The sequence below is a fragment of the Pteronotus mesoamericanus genome, unplaced genomic scaffold (assembly GCF_021234165.1).
Source record: "Pteronotus mesoamericanus isolate MK-2021 breed Mesoamerican mustached bat unplaced genomic scaffold, CSHL_Meso_final contig_90, whole genome shotgun sequence".
Taxonomy (NCBI): Eukaryota; Metazoa; Chordata; class Mammalia; order Chiroptera; family Mormoopidae; genus Pteronotus; species Pteronotus mesoamericanus.
The window spans coordinates 33,121,339-33,144,212 of record NW_026555277.1 but is presented as its reverse complement, the minus strand read 5'-3'; the positions used below and the strand labels follow the sequence as shown (position 1 = coordinate 33,144,212).

General features: G+C 37.1%; 1 protein-coding gene across 1 annotated transcript in view; it reads left to right on the top strand.

Moving 5' to 3' along the window:
- DNAJC24 (DnaJ heat shock protein family (Hsp40) member C24) overlaps positions 1-22,874 on the top strand; it is a 48,386-nt gene that overhangs the window by 19,900 nt on the left and 5,612 nt on the right. Inside the window, exon 3 of the mRNA XM_054585967.1 lies at positions 9,832-9,970. Within this exon, the coding sequence (XP_054441942.1) occupies positions 9,832-9,970 (139 nt within the window). The remainder of the gene's footprint in view (positions 1-9,831; positions 9,971-22,874) is intronic.

Here is a 22,874-nt window from a genome sequence, read left to right as displayed (position 1 = left end):
CCCTGAACCCGGAGGGTAGGAGAAGTTAGCCTGTGCATTGCCGCTAATTATCATTGGGGGATATCAGAGGCAGCACGTCAATCTTGAATTCTCTATACAGTTCCTGTTGCATATATCATCAAAGCCTTGTCTGAAATGATTGGGGGTGGGAGAAGAGGCTCAATTTACCCTTAAATTGGGTATAAGGTAACCCATTGCTGAAGGTTTAATTCTTTTCATATTTTATGTACAATCAAAGATGCAAAGGTTGTGTTACACTTGCATAGAGTCAACAAGAAAGAAAAGTGACTAGCACACGTGACTAGCAAAAGGGATTGGTGCAAGATTATATTTTAAAGTTAGTAAGTTTCACAGTTAAACGTTTATTAGAGAGGTTGGCCTTGGTTTTGAAAAGGTTTTGCCATGGATTAGATTACTCAGCCACATATTCTACTTCTTACATTTCTTCATTTCTGTGAGTCCCACCCATAATCTACCTCTTAATGATTTGAAAAAGATCGATACCTACTGAAGGCTTTGTTTGCTGTTTGCCTTCAGTGTTTTCCAGTCTCTTCTCTCACTTTTCTTTACCCTTCCTGTCCTCTTCCTATTCCTCGTGTTCCTCTTCTGCTCCCCCTCCCCTTTCCCTGCAGTCTCCTCTTTCTCCACCACTCTCTTACCCGCTTCATGTCTTCTCCCAGCCCCCTAACTTCCCTCTTCCTTCTTCCTCTTCTTGCTTTTTCCCCTCTTCCTTGGAATGCGACTGAAAATTATTATGCATTAGGTTGCCAATTAAAACTTTTGAGCCGGGGAAGGACAGGGTTGTAAGTTCAAGCAGGTCAGTTTGGAGGCAGTGGCTGGACCGGAGAGCAGACAGGAGTGCTGGCGGCTCGGTAAGGGCTGCTGTGGGGTTGGACTAGGGTTGGCAAGGGGAAGATTAAGGATGCGGTGCAGGTAGATTCTGCAAAATCTGGCGATTAATGGAATGAGGGAAAGAGAGGGTACCCTGATTTTGTAGCCTGGATTATTAAGAAATGTGTTTATTTTTCTCTCCTTGCATTCATTTGTTCAGCATTGTGGTGATTTTAACGGAACAAGGAATTCAACAAGAGGAAGAACTAATAGTAAGAGTTTGGATAATACTGCATTTTGGACATGTTGAATGTGTAGTGCTGATAAGGTAACTTTCAGAAGGTATTTTGAAATCTGATTCTAGAACTCAAGACAGTGTGAGGCTAAAGGCAGAGAGCTAATACCTTATTAATGGTACTAAACTCACCTGTTAATACACAGAGAAAACCCAAAGGGCTATATCCGCAGGGGCCACATTGGTAGATGAAATAATATCAGCGTAGCAATTTGGGAATTTTTCTTTAACCATCTTTGGCCAGAGTCCTTTTCATAGCTGCTTGTTAATTTCCTATTTGCAGTCAATAATTTATAAATCGAAATAGCATAATCACAGATACACAGATAGTAAAAGATTAATGTGTGACCTTCCTAACTTTTTATTCAATTTAAGATTTAAGTAGAGAGCTACTAGTAAATAAAGCAGTATTTCCTTTTAAAAAAGCACGTAAGAAGGCAGGAGCACAGATGAACCTCTGTTGAGGAGAGATCTGAAATATGACTTGATTGTGTAGTGGGCAGTTTACCATGAAACTGTCTCAGGTACTGGCTCTAAAGAAATACCATTTCATTTCAGTTTGATATGTTGCTGAGCCAACAGAAAGGGTCATTTAGAACTAATGAACATATAAATGTTCACTGAAAACTTTTAGAAATTGCTAGAATTTTTACTCTCTATTATATTGTGCTCTTTTCACAACTTACACAACTTTTTTCCCTTGTAGTGGAAAAAGACTTATCTCTGTGGTAAACCTATTGGTGGAAACTATTGTAGTGTTCGGTAGCTGAAGCCTGATATGAAGAATAGACCCCCCCCCCCTTAAGAAAAAATCAACAGGTTCCAATACCACTGGCATATGGTTCAGATTTCATTAGCTTCTTCGTTACCGAATTAATTTGACATTTGTGCAAATGATGAAATAAAAAGGTTGGCATTTGCAATTCGTGAACAAAAGTTATCTGATAGCAAAAAGTTTCTGACTTGGAACATGTAATGTAGTCTTCATTATGGCATTACACGTTAAAAATGGATGAGTGTCACTCAGCCTTTTTTTTTCCATTCATACTTGGAGGAATGCATCTGTCAGAAAGAAAATTTTATGAAGCACTAATTTTCTGATTTGCAACCAAATCCATGTTCTAAGCAATGGAGGCTCAAAATGTGTTTCTCAGACCTTAGCATGCATAATAATTGCCTGGAGAGTTTGGTGACACACCGATTCTGGAGTCCGTCCCTGTGGGTTTGGATGGGGCCATCTTTTAATGAGCTCTGGGATAATGCTGATACTACAGATCTGGGGACTGTACTTTGAATTGCACTGGACTAACACATTGTGACAGTGACTCAGAATTAGTAATTTAGAAAGCACTTAGTTTTATTATCGGAGAAAGTCTAAAATCAAAATAAAATAAAAAAAATACTGGAAAACCATAAAAATCTCAGCTAGTCAGAATGAAGAGTTCATAATTAAAGCTTTAGTTATAACTTAGTTGGAAAATAGATAACATACCGATCTTGGAAAAATATTACATCATTTTCTGTTTGCTGTTTGTAGTATCATGAATTATATTTTTGTATCAAGGAAGTTTCTTAATCTTTTGTTGTGTTCTTTTTCTTATCCTCAGTAAATGGCATGGGGATTTAAGGAACATAAGTCTATATAATTGAAAAATTTCTACCAAATGGGAGGCAGTTACATAGATCATAAAATTGGGAGTGCCAAGTCATTTGAGAATAGTAAGTGGCATTTTGCTAAAACTTTGGAGATTGACACTTTTGTACCATTATAATAAAGAATCACAGAGAGACACTCAGTATTTTTTAGTATTGTGACATTTATATTTTAATTTTAAATGTAGTTTAGTCCCCTGCTCAGTAATACTTAACTTTTTAAAAACATTTTAAAGTTTTTGGATGGTGGCATAGGTAATTGAAAGTAATAAAACTATATTGCCATAAACTAGCCTATAATTCAGATTTTTCACTAATTCATAATTAGTATTTTGACTAATACTATGTGGTCTTACTGTTCTTTTCTCTGTATTATTATCAGAAGCAATATTGTATTTTTCCTTATGGCTTAGGAAGATTTGCTAAATTCCTTTTAAAAATTTAGACATGTCGGAAGATTTTTTGTTGTTGTTGAGATATTGTCAACATACAATGAAAAGTGCACAAATTTTAAGTTTTCAGTTTTGTGAAGTTTGATATGTGTAACCACTACCCCAAGCAAAATATAGGACATTTTCATTTTTCCAGAAAATTCCCTTGTGCCCCTTTCCAGTTTATTTCCACCCACGAGTCCCACTTGGAAATCAGCTTTTAATTTCTATCACTATAGATTAATTTTGCCTGAAGTTGGATTTCATCATATCAACGTAACACATAGTACTTACCCTTTAGCTCTTGCTTCTTTTGGTCAACATAATGATTTAGATACTCATCTATATTATCTTAGTTTTTTTAATTGTTGAATAGTATTCCTTTATATGGCTATACTACAATTTATTCATTCTCCTGTTGATAGACATTTATGATTCTGGGGTTTTTTTTGGGGGGGGGTCGCTGTTATGAATAAAACTATGAGTACATTCTTTTATGTCTTTATGGTCATAAGTTTTAATGTTTCCTTTTTCCCTCATAGGGAAATATCCAGAAGTGGAATTGCTTGACCACAGAGTGGATATGTGTGTATTTTTATAAGAAGTTGCCAAATAGCTCCCTGCCAGTTACCTGTGACAGTTGCAGTTATTCCATAGCATTGCCGTCATTTCGTGGTAGTCTTTTTTATTTTAGCATTCTATTAGGTATTTATTACTATCTCATGATTTTAATATACATTTTCCTGATAACTAATGAAAAAGTTTGAGCACAAGTTCATGTGCACATTGTCTGTTTATTCATCTATCTTTTTAAATTAAATTTATTGGGTGACGTTGGTTAATACAATTATATAGGTTTCAAGTGTACAGTTCTATAGTACATCATCTGTGTATTGTATTGTGTTTTTACCATCCAAAGTCAAAATCTCCTTCCATCAAAGATTTTCATCTCTCTTTTTAAATTATTATTATTTTTCCTTTTAATTTAATTTATTGGGGTGACAAAATTATGTGAACAAAGCAGTAGCTAAAATATCTTTAACAAAGAAGGCTTATACTATTCTCTTTTATTTAACTGTTTTATTGTCATATAATATTTGTGTATTTAAAAAACATTTGTTCCACAATCTTTTCAATCAATCACAAATTTAAGTAGGAAACCCAAAATAAAATGTTCCAGGTTGGACTAATGAGTTATCTTTTGGCTTGTTTATCTAGGGAAAAGTCAAAGTTAACTACAAATTAAGTTGGGACATGAGATACACAGACAGATTAGTTCTTAGGCTGCATGACATTTTTACATACTGTATTATACTTTATGTAGATTTTACATATATTCTTCAGCTAAATCAAAACATAAGCTTGTGTATTTGATTTACTCCTAAATTGGACTATTTATATTAGACTGACTAGCTAGCTATGAATTCACTTTCAGTAGTTTGAATCTGTTGACTTCTGTCCTAAGTCCTTTTTAGTCTTTTCATATAAACTTTATTTATTTTTATGGTATTTTTTTAGTTACCATTTATCCCCCTTATTCACACCTCTCCCTCACAATCACCACATTGTTGTCCTTGTCCATGAGTCCTTTTTCCTTTTTGCTCAATCCCTCCACCTTCTAACATCCCCTCCCCCCATAGCTGCTATCCTGCTCTTTATGAGTTTGTCTTTATTTTGCTTGTTAGTTCAGTTTGTTCATTAGATTCTACATATGAGTGAGATCATATGGTATTTGTCTTTCTCTGACTGGCTTATTTCACTTAGCTCAGTGCTCTTCAGGTCCATCCTTTGCGAAGTGTCTGTTAAGGTTTTTTCCCCCTGATTAATAATTAGCGTCTTTCTATCATCAATGAATAGTGTGTGCGTGTGTGTGCGTGTGTGTGTACATGTGTATCTATCTATATCTAATCTGTATATCTATATTTATATCCTGGATACAAGTCCTTTGTTAGATATATATTTAGTCAGTATCTTTCCCAGTCTGTGGTTTGCTTGTTTTCTTAATGGTGTCTTTGACGGGCAGAAAGTTTTAAAATTTGATGAAGTTCAGATTTATCAGTTTTGTTTTCTGTCAAAGCAATCTGTGCCTACCCCCGTGGGCAAAGATGTTCTATGTTTCCTTCTAGAAGCTTTATGGTTTTACGTTTTACATTTATGCCTGTGATTCATCTTGAATTAATTTCTGTACCACTTAATGACCAAAGTATGTTCTTGATTGATAGATGAGAAATGCATTGTTAGCTGATTTTGTTGTTGTATGAACTTACCCAGACCTAAGTGGGATAGCCGACCACACACCTAGGCTGTATGGTCTGCCACCATTGTATCTGCAGTCTATCATTGACCGAAATGCTATGCAGCACATGACTGTGTATGGAATGAGATAGGGATTGAGATTAATCTCTTTTCCACATGGACCGTCAGCACCATGTGTCATAGACTATTCTTTCCGTGTTGAATTGCCTTGGCATCATTTTAAAGAATGAATTGACTGTGGAGTTCCGGTCAAGATGGAGGTGTAGTAGACAAGCTTCGCCTTCTCTGGCAATACTAATTTTGATAGGAGAATTAAATTTATGTATCAGTTTAGGGAACACTGACATGATCTTTCCATCCATGAACATACTACTTCTTTACATTTGTTTAGGTCTTCTTTGAGTTCCCTGAGTGGTGTTTTGTAGTTTTCAGTGTCGAAGTCTTACACATAGTCCATTTGGTTTATTTAAAAGTATTTTCTTAATGCTCTTGTCACTGGTAAGTTCTTAAACTTTCATTTCCAATTCTTGCGAGATATGCTGACTTCTTCATTTTGAGTTATTTGCTCCTAGGTGACTAAGTTTTTCCAATCCCTAAAATGCATTTCAGTTTAATCCTGAAAACAAAGAGAAGTTAATTAAAATAAATTTGCAACATTGATGTTAGTACATACCTATTCTGTTAAAGTAACACTGTTGGTGTTTTCTCTATTTGATCAGTGAGTGTTTTTCTCATAACTCTCTTGTTTTTATGATTTTGCCAGCATTTTTCTCATATAAGTAAGTCCATGCTATCTTTTTGTGGCTGTTAGTAGAACACAGGATGCTTTAGATTTTTTTTCTTTCATTTGGTCCCTGAATGAATTAAGTAGGAATACCTTTGGGCTCTCAGTGGTGGGAAGGTTTGGTTATTGGGGATCACAAAAAAAGAAGGGCAAAGAATAAAATAAACCTTGAAAGCAAGAAGAAAGTGACTTTGGTTTCATCAAGTAATAGTGAATGCTTGAGCTTGTGTCTAGTTGGAGGGCTCGGGCATAGAAATAGAAGGAAAGAAATGAACATTTATTTTGGGATTGGAAAATCTTGAAACCCTCGTTTTAGGGGTTTGGTTTCTCATGCCTAGTAGACAATCAATCACTGCAGATTTTAAAGTTAAGAATGTGTATAATAATGATACCATTTTACTTATGGGCCTCGTAAATGAAACATCTAAAAAAGTTGTGTCTGTTGTATTCCTGTTTTAAACCATAGATATCTTTTAGACTTTATATAATTTGTGGCTGCCAAAATAAATTATCATAAACTCAATGGCTTAAAGCAAAAGAGATTTATTCTGTCACGACTCTGGAGGCTAGTAAGTTCAAAATCGGTATAACTGGGCTGAAATCAAGGTGTTGGCTGGGCTGCACTTCCTCGAGAGGCTCCAGAGGGGAGTCCATTTCTTGTCTCTTCCAGCTCCTAGTGGCTGCCAGCGTTCCTTGGCCTGTGGCCTGATTACTCCCATCTTTAAGGCAAGTATCTCAGATCTCTCTCTCAGGCTTCAAATCACCTTCTCCTCTCTGTGCCAAATCTTCCTCCGTCTCTTTCTTATAAGAATTCTTTGTATATATCCCAGCTAGGTAATTTTTCTATTTCAAGATATTTAACTTAATTTTATCTACAAAGGCTTTTTTTTTTCCAAATAAAGTAACATTTACAGGTACCAGGAATTAGGACCTAATATCTTGGGGTTCTATTATTAGCCTATTACAGAATGTATCTTTTTGTTGTTTTATAGACCTTCATTTTGTTCTGGAACTTGCCTTCAAAACAGATCGGACTGAGGCTTTTAGCACCCAAATGACATACTTATTTTCTTGCTATAACTACCACTTTTTCTTTGAACCCTGTGTCATGGAGTAAAATGTATTGCATTCTAATAGCACAACAGAATTGACTTAAAAGCCTGAGGTGATGAGTTACTTAATTAAACATAGTCAGGAAAATACCACATTGGTGAAAGAGATTGATTGAATTTTGCTTTGACTCTCATTGAACTGCTATGTGCCTCAATAATATTTAATGGTAGCTTTTAGTTTGGGGCAGCCTTGGTTTTGTAGGACTTGCTTGGTCAGGTTGGTACATAATCAGGTCCCATCTGTGCTATTCTTTGTACCAAGTACAAAGGCCAAGTACCTTTATACAATGATCAAGTACAACTTTATAGTTGCCGCCTGTAAGACATTACCTATAGGTGTTCTTAGTCTATACTTCTACTGTATAGCTACTAGTTTAGAATGATTTCTCTGGGGTCTTACTCAATGCTTGTGACATAGTGACATTGAGTTTTCACATATAAGTGTATCTTACTGTATACCAGTGGCATGTTTGATCATGTTGCATGTAATAACACTGATTCATAGCAAGCATGCTACACAAATCTTCACATAGTATTAGAAGAGTGGGTCATCTAGAGAAGTTTAATATAGCCAACTCTACTGTGGCTTTGGAATATTACTTAAATATCGTAGCTTTAGGGATTGCCTAAACCTCAGTATGGGAATAATTTTTGTGAGGACCATTTGATAAATTATAGCCCCAAAAATTTTTTTATTTTTATTTTTTAATAAAGCTGTATTTTTCTTTTCTTCAGTCATTATATGAACTAGCTTAAATACTTAAATGTTGATATCCCAGCAATTTGGCATAGGAAGAGAATTTTCCAAAGGGTATATGAACTAGCTTAAATATTTAAATGTTGATATCCCAGCAATTTGGCATAGGAAGAGAATTTTCCAAAGGGAAATGGAAGCCTAATTCTCTTTGTCCTATAATCTTTCTCCAGCATGCATGATGTTCATTCATTCTCCTGTGCAACCAAAGATCACAGCTGCTTTTGTTCTGCTAGTTGAGGACATGAGCGGTGTGAAGAAGTTCAGCATGAGGACAAATTCACTCTCAAAGCCAATAGTCAACATTATGATTAAACACTTAAATACTTTCTGAATTCTGCATTGAGAATTGAAGTCATTTGGCTTCATGTTTCTCACTACAACTTACTGTGAGGCTTTGGCTTTAGCAACTTGGATAATAAATGACATGGTACTTATAAATTTTTCATGCTCTCTAAATGTCTGTAAAGCAATCAATGAAAGAATTTAAATGATTATATCATTAATTGATGAGTATGTGAAGTAATCACATTAGTGTCATGAAATGTGAATATGTTCACTTGCCTGTTTTATTATAAAAATGTTTTTAAAAGAGCAAGAACTAAAGGGAAAAAAACTGCTGTTCAAATTGCAAAGACAACTTTTAAAATTAAAATTTGTTCTGTAACATATTATCTAAACCATTTAGAGTAATTGCTGGTTGAAAGTTCTGGGTAAATACTATTGAGTGCTTCCTTATTTACTTGAAAGCAAAAAATTACATATCTCAATATATACTAGTTATTCCCAGATTATTTAAGTGAAATGTCTCTAAATTTAAATAATCTTTCCTTTCTTGTTTGTTGAGAGACTGCTGAAAAGCAAATGACATTTATTCTTTCAGAAGAACTGAGTAAAAAGGCGAGGGAGAAAAAAAGGGAAAAAGGGATAATATAAATGAGGTATCCAGGAAGCCATGTTTACATTATCGTTTGAGAACTGAATTGGCATAAAACTTTCTTTGACCGGTGTACAGAAATTACTACACATTGAAAACATTCTTAAAATTTTCTTAGACTTAGTAAACACATGTGAGAAAGATTTTACTAATGAATTAATACATATTCATGTATTTCATGGAGCTCTTTAAGGTTTATAAATCTGTCCTAGAGTAACCATTTTTTCAATAAAAATTTGTATGTGGGGATTTGTAACTTTAACATCTTCAGGGCTGAGCTAGAAGATGAAAAGTGTTTTATTTTAAAGTATGATTGTATAACCTAATTTCATAAGTAAAAGCTAGTTAGTACTCAATTCATGATGATATCTATAGCCATGCACACATTATATATAAGGAAGTTTCATTCTCCACATAGTTTGTGTTCTTTGTCAGATCCTGCTGGTCTGAATGTGCCTATTTCTGTTTGTGTTAGTCATCCTCAGTAGGTAAATTGTCCATGAGACCAGTGATTCCATCCATCAGCAAATTATCCAGAAAATGCTGTCTTTGCACGTTGTGACAGGTCATGTCACTGGTGGATTTACAGCTACTCCAGTGGTCTAATTACCCTGGCAAGTTGTCTCCTGTGCCCAACACTGTTGTCTTGTTGCCGTGGCATCTTAGTTTTATCTTCTCATTACCTTTTCTCTTAACTAAAGATCAGATGTACAATTTTTTTAATCCTACCCCTACTTAACCCTCTGTATTCACCATTCCCCTTATTTCTGATTGGCAGTATCATCCAGATAAACAAAGTGCAGATGTGCCAGCAGGAACAGTGGAGGAATGTATGCAGAAGTTCATCGAAATTGATCAGGCATGGAAAATTCTAGGGAATGAAGAGACAAAGAAAGAATATGACCTGCAGCGGCGTGGTAGGTACTTGTGGTGGGGAGCCACGGCACACTGGCACCTTTCCGGAGCACAGTCTGCCACCTTTCCTGGGGAGCATTTTCCAACATTTGCACCAAGTTATGGCCTTCTTTACTCCCCCAACATTATATTTAATTATGCCCTATTCTTAGTAGTGATCATTGTATATCCATTGATAAGTTAACAAAACTACTAAGATACGGCTTCTTATGCTGTGAATGCTACTTTTTGTAATTAATGAAAAATGTTTGATTGAACAGCCCTAATTAATGTTTTGTTTAAAAACTTATTTTTATTAAATTTAATTATATACTGATTAAAATTTTAATTAGAGTACTTTTAAGACTATAAGTGACAATATAGAGGAAGATACTACATGAGGTAACATAAGGCACCCTGCTGTCTCCGAGCTTTTTTTAAGCTAGGTTTCCTGATTATCTCTTGGATAAACTATTTCTTATAAGATGGCTATAAATGGTATTTTAGGAATGAACATTTCCCAAGAAGTTTTGTAAGTCATTTCTTTTATGCATTTTAGAAAATTGCTTCTTAAAACAGTGACAAGCTCTTGTGAGAAACAAAGGGAGAAATGTAGGTCAGGTTTGTCACACATGGACTGCAGTTACACAAAGTGATGGGCTGTCTTTCAGCACTGGCCTTGGGAGAGGAGTCGCTCAGCCTTCTATTGGAACCTTCAATATGTACCCTACATGTTAACGGGGGGAGTCAATAATCAGTTACAGCCTGTGGGGAGAACGCTCAGCTGCACTCTGCAGTAGTGCACCAGGCTCAGCATTGACTTGTATGTGTTGATAAAAGCTCACTGTCCCTGTAGCTGATTACTGAACCCCCTTCCATGTCTTACACTGGCACACCATCAAGCCTAGCAAAGTGACTTTAAAACCCACACGACTGTGATGATGAAAATATGACCTGAAAATCAAGGCTGAATTTCTAAAATACATTGTTACAGGATAAAGCCAGTGATATATATAGAATATCCGTATTTATTTTCAGAGGGAGTTGTACCAATAAAATTAGGTATTTCTTACAGTGTTAGATATCTTTGTGTGTGAAGTCTTCACGAGCTATTTGTTTATGTACTGGCATATTTGTTTTTAATAGTGACTTTCATACCACTGACCAGCTCTGCGGCCCTTCTACTTTTTAAAAGACTGATAAGCTTTTTTTTTTTTTAATGTTAAGAAATTGATGAGTATATCTTTGCAATGAATTGGGATGAATTTTCAAATATGGCTTGGATATCTTGTCCTGCTTCTATTTGGCGCCTATAGGAGGAGCTTTCAAATGTTGTATTTCTGCAGTAAATGTGTGTGTACTTCTGAGACAGCACGAGAACTTGGGCCTGGGACTAGCACAGACGGAGTGGCCAGAAATCCAAAACCTCAGCACCGGCAACACTTCTGGCAAAAGCGTGTAGAGGTGGTTCCAGTGAGGATGAATTCTATCTATGCATATATCTTTTTAACCTTGGTTCACATGATATAATTTCTGTGAAAGTATTGAAACTAATACTCATGAATGTGTTGTGTGTAAGAAGCTATCTGTGTTTCTAAAGCAACCAAGCTGTGCTGGAGGTGATTATTGTTGCTCGGTGCTGTTGTGCCTCTGTATCAGTCTCGACTCTGCGGGTGCTGATTTGCTTAAGATAAGGAAGATCCGCAGAACTGGGCCTGAAGGAGTGCAGGGTGTGTGCTGGCACTGTCACTCTGCATTGCTGCCGCCCCGCAGCCTGGGTTCTATTAACAACCTGGCCGTGAAACTGACTAGACGCCTGCTGTCGTAGGAGAGAAGAGGTAGGGAGAGATCAAGAATCAAAAACTATTCTCTCTTGCTATGGTATAGGGTGGGGTAGACCAGAGATGGAGAAAAATAAGAAACAGTTTGACGTGGGTAATAGAATTGCATGAAAGAAGGTTGAAAGAGATCCTGGAAGAACAAATAGTCAACATCTTCAAGCCTTTCCCGTTGCCTTTGATATGTCCTTGGGATGTGGATTTCTTCTGAACTCTGAGTCCTTGGTTTTAAGTTTTTAATGAGAGCAACTGTGGCCTGCTGTTTCATAGGGTTCTAGGTCATTGATAAGGTCACAATAAAATTTACACAAACCAAATACAGTGAGAGTTGGTCATGATTCATGATTCAGATAACGAGGCAGATCTTCCGCTCGGGATTTATATAATGGCACATTGCTTTGCAAGCTTTCCAAGCAGGCTGAATTAAGATATTCTAGAAGAAAAGTAGAAATAGTTCAGCTCTAAGTACTAAATATCTTCTTTGTTAACTAGAGGCTCCAGTTAGTGAAAATGCTTTCTTTCCGTTTTAAATTGAGATTGGCTTGCTGTTTAGATAAGAAATAGAAGTCGCTTACCCAAATATAGCTTGATGTTTTCAAGTTTCATACTAGGGCTATTTTAAAAGTCTCATAATAAACCTAGTTTCATATTGTCATTTGTTTTTTAATTAAGTTTTTCTTCTTGACCCTTTTTCAGTAAGTGGCCCCTCAAAAGACGGAAATGAACTTGAACTTCTCACAGAAAGGATTTAGATTTGGTAGAAGGAAAACCTTTGAGAGTGATAATTTGTTAAAGACCAAGATAGGTTACCAAGACAGAGAGAATTTGTTATAACCAGGTCAAAGCACTCTTTTTTTTCCTGGGTCACCCCCTACGGACATGGAAATAGCTTTGTTATACAGAATTCTTTTTGCTTGTAGTGATAGTCCATTGTAGAACTTTCTTTTCTTCGGGTACGTTTTAAATATGTTTGTTTCCTGCCCGCCTTTAAACTGGGAGTATAAAATAAATTTGAGGCAGGAGATGTTTTATTGGCTAATGTTGAATGCATTCTTATATCAGTATTTCACAGTTCATGGTGCCCTGTTGCAAGGAAAGCCTCATCAGTATTGCCCACAATCATTTATTTCTCTAAAAGATCATTTAAAGGAGCCCTTGACATCCATATTTCTTTGCTTCACAAAAGAAATGATCAATGAGTTCTAATAAAGAAAAAGTCCAGGGTAGATAACCTAAAGTAAAGTACATATATTTTTTTCTTCTTTGTTTCCACTTCTATATTTCTAGTTGACATTTTAGGGCAATGTTGGCCAGGCTGAAAAATAGCAAATCTAAAAAAAGAATGATATTCAGTTCCCAGAGAGTATACATTTTGAAAGCGGTGTTAACTAGTGGATTTAATCAATTAGTTCCAGTTGGCATATTTACCTTATTGTTTCTAAAGAAAGTCTTCCCAAGTCTGCTTTCCATGTTCTCTTGAACGGTATGTAGTTGTTCGAGATTAGGCTTTGCGTTTTGGACAACCAAATGAACACTCGTGGAAAATCTTTCCAAGACTTATAAAATGTTCACTTGAATAATATCCATTAAATAGATTTTGGTGCCTTTATAAATCTTAGAGAATTTTCTCATATATTAAGCACATTAAAACACATCAGAAGGATATCACGGGAAAATAATAGGGATCATGATTCAATAGTTTCATAATGACAGTCACACACATCTCTGATGTCTCAGGGGCTCTATAGAGTGACACAGCTTATGAGTTAGGTTACTTCTCCATGACCTGAAGAGGAACAGATCTTCACATGAAGTCAGTCAAATTAAATAATGTTTTAAAAAACTAAGGGGATTGTGTTGGGAACCCTTGGTGGTGTGTTATTTTGTGTTAAGTTGTATCTTGGTTTTCTGTTAGTGAATTATTTTGGAAATGTGGAGCCTTCACTCTAAACAATTGGCCAAGATACTAAAAACAGCCTGGCTCAGGAGGAGTTTGGACTAGACATTGTAAAGTTAGTGTGACTTTACTCAGAGTTAGTCAGCTAGATAGAAAAGGTCATTTCTGGTGTGGTATCATACAGTTCACCTCATCTATTTAATAGGACAAATATTTGATAATGGGAGGTAAGCAAATTCATCTTGAACCAAATGAGGAAAATATCTTAAAACCCCCAACAACATTTATGTCAGATGGCTGAATCAATATGTAATTCTTTAAGGTCAGAATAAGGAGCCTTTCTGAAAAGCAAGTTAATGCTAAAGACTGATTAACTCCACAAGAAGGGAAGTAATTCTTGTAAATGTAGATGACATGAATTTGAGTTAACTGTTAGGAATGATATCTGTGTAAATTATGTACTAAAACTGACCCTTACGAAATACTCGTTGTGGTCAGATTAGGCTTTCCATTTATGGTCATATCAGTGTTTCCGTTTGATTTTAGGAATTTGAAAATGGACTATAAAAATGTGCTTGAGGTAAAACTTAAAGATAAGCATCAGAGGGCGGGTGTGTGTGTGAGTGAGTGAGTGTGTGTGTGTGTGTGTGTGTGTGTGTGTGTGTGTGTGTGTGTGTGTGACTGTTTCTGGGAAAAGTAAATATGTGAAATGATGCAGAAAATCCATCTAGACAGTTAGGGATTGGCATTTTCTTTAGAGGGAGAAGAGAGTCCAGACAAAACTTTCTGAGAGTTCTCCTGCTCCGTTTTATTTGTCACAAGAAGATGACTACTCACATTATTTGTTACTTCTACTTATATGCAAATAACTGTTTTTGAAATGAAAACATACTTTAAGATCATTTCTCAATGCTTTTAGATAAAATTTGGCTAGTTTCAAATAATGCTATAGAAACCTATGGGCACAATTATGATCATAATTCTGGTATGTTAGGACATAATTGGGGATTCTGATTTAATAGAGGAAACATATGATTTGGGGAAGTTTATGTCTCCAGCTGTAACCTCCCTCCCAATGTCTGTCTGGGTACTTGACCCAGTTGAAATCACTGGGTCCAAAACCAAGGCTGCATCGCCGTTCTCATTGCTTGTTTTTTCCCAGACTTGAAACAGGTTCATATTACACTCTGATTACTTCGCCTTTGCTCACTACACAGCCAGTGAATTAGAAACAAGTGCTGACATTCCTTTTATTTTTTTCTATGTGATCTTATGCTCACAGCTACCACAGTAGTCAATACCCAAATTATAGCACATATCCAGATCTCTTTTGTAGCTGCTAATTGGCCTTCTCCCACAGTCTCACATTTTGATTGGGTTAGTTTTCTTTATTCTTATTCCTCTAGTAACTTTTATAACCACTCCCTCCCGAGCATAACATTTACCTGTTCACCTGGAATTTAAATGGGACAGAAGATTTTAAGTTTGTGCCTAACTGCTTTTTCTAACCTTGTCACCAATCACAAAGCTCATGTGAATTCTCTCCCCTGGGCAGTTCAGGGCTCCCAAACGCATCTGCTAATGCGGTTTGTCATTACTCAGAACACCCTCCCATTCTGATTCTTCACGGTGTTCGTCTCCCTCCCCGAACCACCAAAAAAGCTTCTCTGATGTGCTCATCCGCCATCACTTCTCACCTCTGAATTCAATCCACAAATTGATTATTTTGATTTTTTTCTGTTTCCCAGCTTTCATTGTTTTTGATACTTCAGAAGGTAATTATATTGATACAGTTTTGATAGTAATGGGTCAAATTTAATGGGACTGACCATAGCGAAGTACATCGAACTTAACATTTACAAATCCAGACGAAGTCAACAGTTGCTGCTTTCCTACACTGAGGCCTCTCCCACCTCCCCAACAATGACGGTATAGACAGGTCAACACAAACATTATGAAATAATAAGAGTTAAAATAGCTGTCATTTATTGAGTACTGAAACTATGGTAATTGTTTTTTAAAAATTGTTTAACAACCTTGTAAGGAAGGAATAATATTTTCCAGAGAAAGAATCTGAAGCTCAGAGGGGCTAACTAATTTGACTAAGGTTATATAGCCAGTAATTAATAGAGGGGAAATTCATAGCTATTCTATGACTTTTTAAAAAAAGATTTTTTACTTATTTTAGAGTGTGAGAGGAAGTGGCAGGGCGGGGGGGGGGGTATCAATTTATTGTTCCACTTCTTAATGCATTCATTGGTTTAATCTTGTATGTGCCCTGACCAGGGATCAAAACCACAACCTTGGTGTATCGGGAATGAAGCTCTAACCAGCTGACCGACCCACAGAGGGCCTCATTCTGTGACTCTTCATCATTATGCTAGGCAGCCAAATTTTAAATTGGTGTGTACCACTACTATCTTTAGTTCCAAATATTCAAGACGAGGCATATTTGAGGGTCAGAACAAGAGGCCAGACTTACTTCTGCTGCTGCTCTACCTGTTCGGTAATGAAACATGAAATGCATTTTCTGGGTTTTATTTGGTACCTTTCATGAGAATTGGCTTATGGCTTAGTTTATAAAAGCACTGTAGTTCTTCCAGTCCATAATTAAACTCCAAATTTGTAATTTTCGTTTGATATAGAAAGCCCTTACACTTGTGACTCTAATTCTATCTGGGAAAATATTATAGAGCTTTATAATTTAATGAATAGGTTTCCCGTTAAATGTGGGCTAATCCTGAATCTCTTATCAAAGAACAGAGACTGTTAAGGACAAGGAAACTGATTTCCTTCAAGTCATTTCTTATGTGAAAAATTTAATTATGTATAGTGAAATGATTTTTTAAGGATGAGATGATTGTTTAGAATTAAATTACTTGGTTTTTAAACAGGAAGATACTGAGACCCAAAGGAATGTACTGTTTGCTTTTAACATACATAGATGACTTCTTTAAGTTGGTAGTAAACTTTAAATATCTTAAATGGCATAAAGGTAAATACAGTGGACTACTTGCTACATGAGAGCATTCTGGGGACTTGATCACTTGAGCAACAAGACACTAGTACCCATGAAAGTTTGGGACCCAGCTGTAGATAGACTTAGACTTCGGGCCAATAGTGGGCTGATTGAGACTTTTAGATACCTCAGGCATAACAAAGTTAAATTCCTTCCCTCTGTAGCTTTTTGTTGCTGTTATTTACTTATACTTATTTATTTGAATTGTAGCTACAGTTAGAAAAAGTTTCCTAGGATTAGGAAGTATTATTTAGGCAGCAAACAAAGAGTTGTTTTAGAAATTTTAGTGTCATTAAGAGGAAGTTTAAAAAGACTGGAATTCCATTGTCTTGTAAGAAGTAAGAAATATTTATTGATTCCCAAATGGAGCTGAAAAAAAAACCTTTCCTCTTTTAGAAAGTTGTGAATGACCCAGCGAGAGTTCTAGTAAGCTTTACTGAACCAAGCTGCTAATAGTTATTTAATGTTATTCTTCAGTGTGAAAGCATCTCTGTAGATTTTCCTTTTAATCTCTTTGAATTGAAGGCTCATAAACCTCTCTGATGAGTCCTGCCAGTGTTTTCTTAGATCCCACCGTTGAGACAATGGAGCCACAGAATTCTTTCACCTCTTGTTGTCAGACAAATCCAATAGAACACAAGGTCAGAAGGGCCTATACTTCTAAAGGTTTAAAGATTCTTTTTTCAAGTAACCACATAAATTATTTGATTTCATCATTAATTACATTCCTTAGGAATTTCTCTTTAATTATATATAGTGCATTGCTTTCTACCGTGTATGTAAATATATTTGGAAAATTTCTTGTCCCCATGTTTGGTTATGTATGCCAGCACTACACGAGGTGTGAACAGACCTTAAATGTTCCTAGAAACCTTAGAAAAAGCTAAATCTATTCACTTCAAAAGAATTAGGAATCGTGGTTCCAAGACAGAGTATGCCAAATGCCTGGCAATTCATTTTCTTTCCAGTGGCTGTTTTTTCTTTTTATACCATCTGTAGCTAAGATCCAGATTTAAATCTAGCCTCTATTCCTTTAATTAAATCACTTTCTAAGTCAATTTATGTTTACTCAACATTTTTAGTAGTAGCATCTTAACAGGAAAATTCTGAGATAGGATTTCTATTTTCAGATACTTATTATTGGATTGGCCAAAAAACTCATTTAGTTTTTTTCCATATGATGACTCTAGTAGTGCTTACTGTCTTTAACTTCATTCGAAGCAATTCTATTAGGTTGTATGGGGTCAACTGTCGTATCAGCATGCCCTTAAAAAAAACTTACTAGAATGGGTGAATTTCTGTGCAGCCATTTTAATACTGAAGAAGGAAGAAGATAGGCAACCTTTTCAGTTTATTATGTTTTATTATTGCAAGAAACGTAAAAATGACAATAAAACACACACAGAAAAAAGGTTTGTTAAGTCTATGGAGAAGGTGCTGTGACTGATCGAACATGTCAGAAGTGGTTTGTGAAGTTTCTTGGTACTATTGGCATTTTGGCCAAATAATTCTTTTCCATGGGGCTGTCTTATGCATTGGAAGATGTTTAGCAGCGCCCCTGGCCTCTACCCACTACAAGCCAATAGTGGGAGATAGCCAACATACTCAAAATATCCAAATCAATAAAATTATTGGTGAAAATGAAAAATGTCTTTTATTTTACAGAAAATACATATAGACATTTTGGCCAACCCAATAAAATCTTTCATTGCAACGAGCAAAAAAGTTTATATGTAATACTCAAGAAAAGTAATTTATCTTTTTTGCAAATGCCTTGACAGACAATTATCAAGACTAATTACAGGGTTCCTGTAAGTTACTTTAAGGGCTAGGGATGAATTAAATTCTCTAATTATAACTACAGTGGTGGAAAAGCAAAGATAATTGTTTAAAAAGAAATAACAGCCCTGACCAGTGAGGTTCAGTGGATTGTGCATTGTCCTGTGAACCAAAGGATCACTGGTTTAATTCCCAGTCAGGGCACACGCCTGGGTTGTGGGCCAAGGTCCCCAGGTTGGGGTGTACAAGAGCCATGTTTCTCTCGCACATTAATGTGTCTTTCACTCTCTTTTTTCCCTCCCTTAAATAAATAAAATCTTTAAAAGGAAACTTACAAAACAAAAACAGGGGGATCCAAGATGTCTGTGGACTAGGTGGAGTGGGCATTCAGTTCCTTGCAGGGCCAAATTAAAATTACAGCTAAAATACAGAGAAATTAACATGAAAAGCCAACTGAAGACTGTCTGAAGAGAAGCCGTATAACCAAGCATTTGCAGAAGAAGCTACATTGAGCCTGGTAGGAAGGAGGGAGACACGAAAAGGGCTGGCCTGGGTCCCACTGGTGGTCGCTGAAATTCCAGAGGGTTAGCTCAGTGCAAAAGCTCCCCTTAAGAAAGCAGGGCCTCAGCCCCAAGCCATGTTCCCCAGCCCAGAGCAACAGAGCTGGGAAGAGGTGCCCATATAACATCTGGCTATGAAAATTAGCAGGGATCCTGTCCATCAGGAAGAGAGGGCTAGAGACAAAGGCACCCTCTTAAAGGGCCTTTCTTTCTTGGGTGGAGCACTCCTCCCATATGGCAACAGCCTAGGGGAAAGCAATAGCCCACCTCTAGACTCCCAGTTGCCCCACCCTGAGGAGCTTGCTCCCAGCTGAGGAGGCACCTGTGTGGACCCAGGTGCAGAGGTCTGGGCAGACTCAGAGGGTGTCAGTAACTGAGTGGTGTGGCTCTGGGTCAGGGACCATTCCTCCTACTCTACCACGAACCTGACTGGTGCCTCCCCCTTACAGGAATCTGCTAGCCCCATTCTCCATGCTCCCGGTGGCCACACCGTCCCAACTCCTGGTGGCTCTGCCCTGCCAGTTCTGGGTAGACCCTGGGACAGACTGAGTTTTGTGGTTCTGGCAAGGGGGCCACTCATTCCACCTTCCCCCAAGCCTGACTGGCATCCCTCCCCTCCACCACGGGAGAACCACTCACCCCATCCTCTCAACTCCCAGTGGCCCAACCCGTCTGAGATCGGGCTCCTGGCACAATCTGGGACAGACTGCATAGTGTGGCTCTAGGACAGTGGCCATTTTCCCCTTGCTCGCCCAACCGATGCAGAGCTCTCCCTTCACACAGCCAAATCTTGGTCTCTTTGGGCCTGATAAACTCTGCTGGCCTCATTCTGACAACTCCCTGAGACCCTGCCCCACCACAAAGGTATGAAACTATACTACAAGGCCATAGTAATCAAAACAGCATGGTACTGGCATGAAAACAGACATAAAGATTAGTGGAACAGAATTGATAGCCCAGAAATAAATCCACACCTTTATAGTCAGTTAAGTTTGACTGAGGAGGCAAGAACATACAATAGGTTAAAGATAGTCTATTCAATAAATGATTTTGGGAACTTTGAAAAGATACATACAAGAAAATGAAACTAGAACCACCTTCTTACACCATACACAAGAGTAAACTCAAAATGGATTAAAGACAAAAAATCCTAGAAGAAAACATAGGCAGTAAAACCTTGGACATTTATTGTAGCAATATCTCTTCAGGCAAGGGAAACAAAAGAAAAAAATAGATGAATGGGACTTCATTAAAAAGTTTTTGCACAACAAAGGAAACTATCAACAAAATGAAAAGACAGCCCACTGAATGAAAGAACGTATTTACCAATGATACATCTGATAAGGGGTTAATATTCAAAATTTATAAAGAAGTTATACAACTCAACACCAAAAAATAACCCAATTAAAAATCAGCAAAGGACCTGAAAAGCCACTACAGATGGCCAATAGACATATGAAAAGGTGCTCAATATCACCAATCATCAGGGAAATGCAAATTAACATCACAGTGAGTATCACCTCATACCTGTGAAAATGGCCATCATCAGTAAATCAACAAGTGCTGGCGAGGATGTGGAGAAAGGGGAACTGTTTTGTGTTGTTTATGGGAATGCAGAGCAGTGCAGCCACTGTGGAAAGCAGTATGGAGTTTCCTCAAAACATTAAAAATGGAACTGCCTATGACCCAGTGATTCCACTTCTGGGAATATATGCACCCCTGTGTTCATTGCAGTGCTATTTACAATAACTAAGATTCGGAAGGAGCCCAAGTGACCATCAGTAGATAGATAAAGAAGCTTTAAGTGATTTCAGAAACACTTCTTATCTCTAAGGTATATAGGCAACTTGATTGTAAATCACTTGTACCTGTTTTTCCCCTTGCCAGGATCTGTTAAGTGCTAATTACGCCTATTCTTCAAATCTGAAACTATTTCCCCATTCAAGCAAAATATCCTGGTCCTTCTGAGTAAGAAATTGAAACGTGATTTTTCCCCTCCATCCATGAGACTTTTAGTAGAACTTAAAAAAAAAAAAAAAATGGGAATATGGCCCTGGCCAATGAGGCCCAGTTGGGTGGGCATTGCTCCACAAAGCGAAGTGTTGCCAGTTCGATTCCCAGTCAGGGCACATGCCTGGGTTGCAGGTGTGGCCCCCTAGTCGGGGCACATATGAGAGGCAACCTAACAATGTTTCTCTCCCTCTCTTTTTCTCTCATTTCCAGAAGGAAGAAAGAAAGACTGAGTAACATATAGCCAAGTCTACTTTATCTAGAATGTGGAAATTGTTTCGTTTGTTCAGAAATTACTCTATATATTGATACACTGTGCATCACCTATTCAGTGAGCACGCAGAAATGGAGGAAGTACCCCTGACCACTAGGCAAAGTGTGTATCTTTGGATTTTAGGGACAGTTTAATAGACTTTTGGTACCCAGTAAATATGAAGTGATACAATATTGGATACACGTAATAGAAAACCACAGTGATTTCACAATATTGTATAATCTTTTTATCTATTTTAAATTTGTATAACTCACCAATAAAGAACAGGCAGTTATTAAATATAATTAAATTGCTGGCATTCACACAACAGAACAAAGGGAAGCAAGTGAACATTCTCGGCAAGTGAACAAGAGACTAGCAAGACAACTAAAGAAAATTTCACTGGAGTAGGAGTTGATTTTAGTAGTCTCTTTCAAGCACTTAGTCTCTTTTAAGCACTTATGCTTAAAAGAGTGATACCAGCATACAGGAACTATGTCACATGCCTCTAAAAACAAAGGCAAGTGCTTCTCATCTCTAGTTGCTTTCTTTGTCCCAAAATACACTTAACTGTAAGCAAGAGTGCATGCTTATGCTACCTGGGCCATGCTCTTACTAAATTTAGTTGGAATTCCAGGCTTCTTTGGACCTTCTATAGCGAAAACTGGCCCAGGAAATGGCAATGGAACATCAACACAATATAGTTTTGTTGTATGGTTATCGAAATATTTTAAAGTGATTCTTCTTTTAAGATACCTATTAATTACTTTTAAGCAAATAAAAATTAGATGATTAATAGCCCCTTATATTTGGATAGAGCTTTATTCTTTAAAGCTCTTTTAGCCAGATCTGATTTTATTGGTAAAACATCCTTGTATTAGTCTGTTCCCTGTGCCATAACTAAATTCCGTGGACTAGGTGTCTTCAACAACAGAAATGTCTCACCTGCCTAGAGGCTCGGAAGTCCAGAATGAAGGTGCCAGTCAATATGGTTCCTGTTGAGGTCTCCCCCTGGCTTGCAGATGGCCCCTTTCTAGCTGTGTCCTCCTGTGGTGCCTTCTGTGCACACACATGGAGACCTCCCTCTTCCTTATAAGACCCCCAGGTCTGTCAGGTTGGAACCCCACTCTGGCAACCGCCTTTAATGCTAATTACATCCTAAAACCCTTATTTTTAAATACAGTCACATTGGGGGTTAGGGCTTCTGCATGTGAATTTGGCAGGGTGGGTGTGAGGGGGTGGTCACAATTCAGTCCGCAGCAACTGAATTTCTGAAGTAGGTGAGTTAGAAATAACTTGATATATGTCAGGTTCAAAAGCTACTAAAATATTAGAATTAAGATTAAAATAGTTATTTTTACTCAGCTCTGTGCTGCCTGCCTTAGTTACAGATAACGGTTTCTCTGACAAAAAGGAAATTTTCCTGTCTCATAAAATAGAGGTCACTAATTGATCACAAGGAATTAATCAAAATCAACTTTATGGTTTTGCATGTTGCATATTTATGAAAAATGATGAGATTTTGACTGCTAAAGTTTTTTAAGTGGTAAGCTCTGGAACTTTTAGTCAGC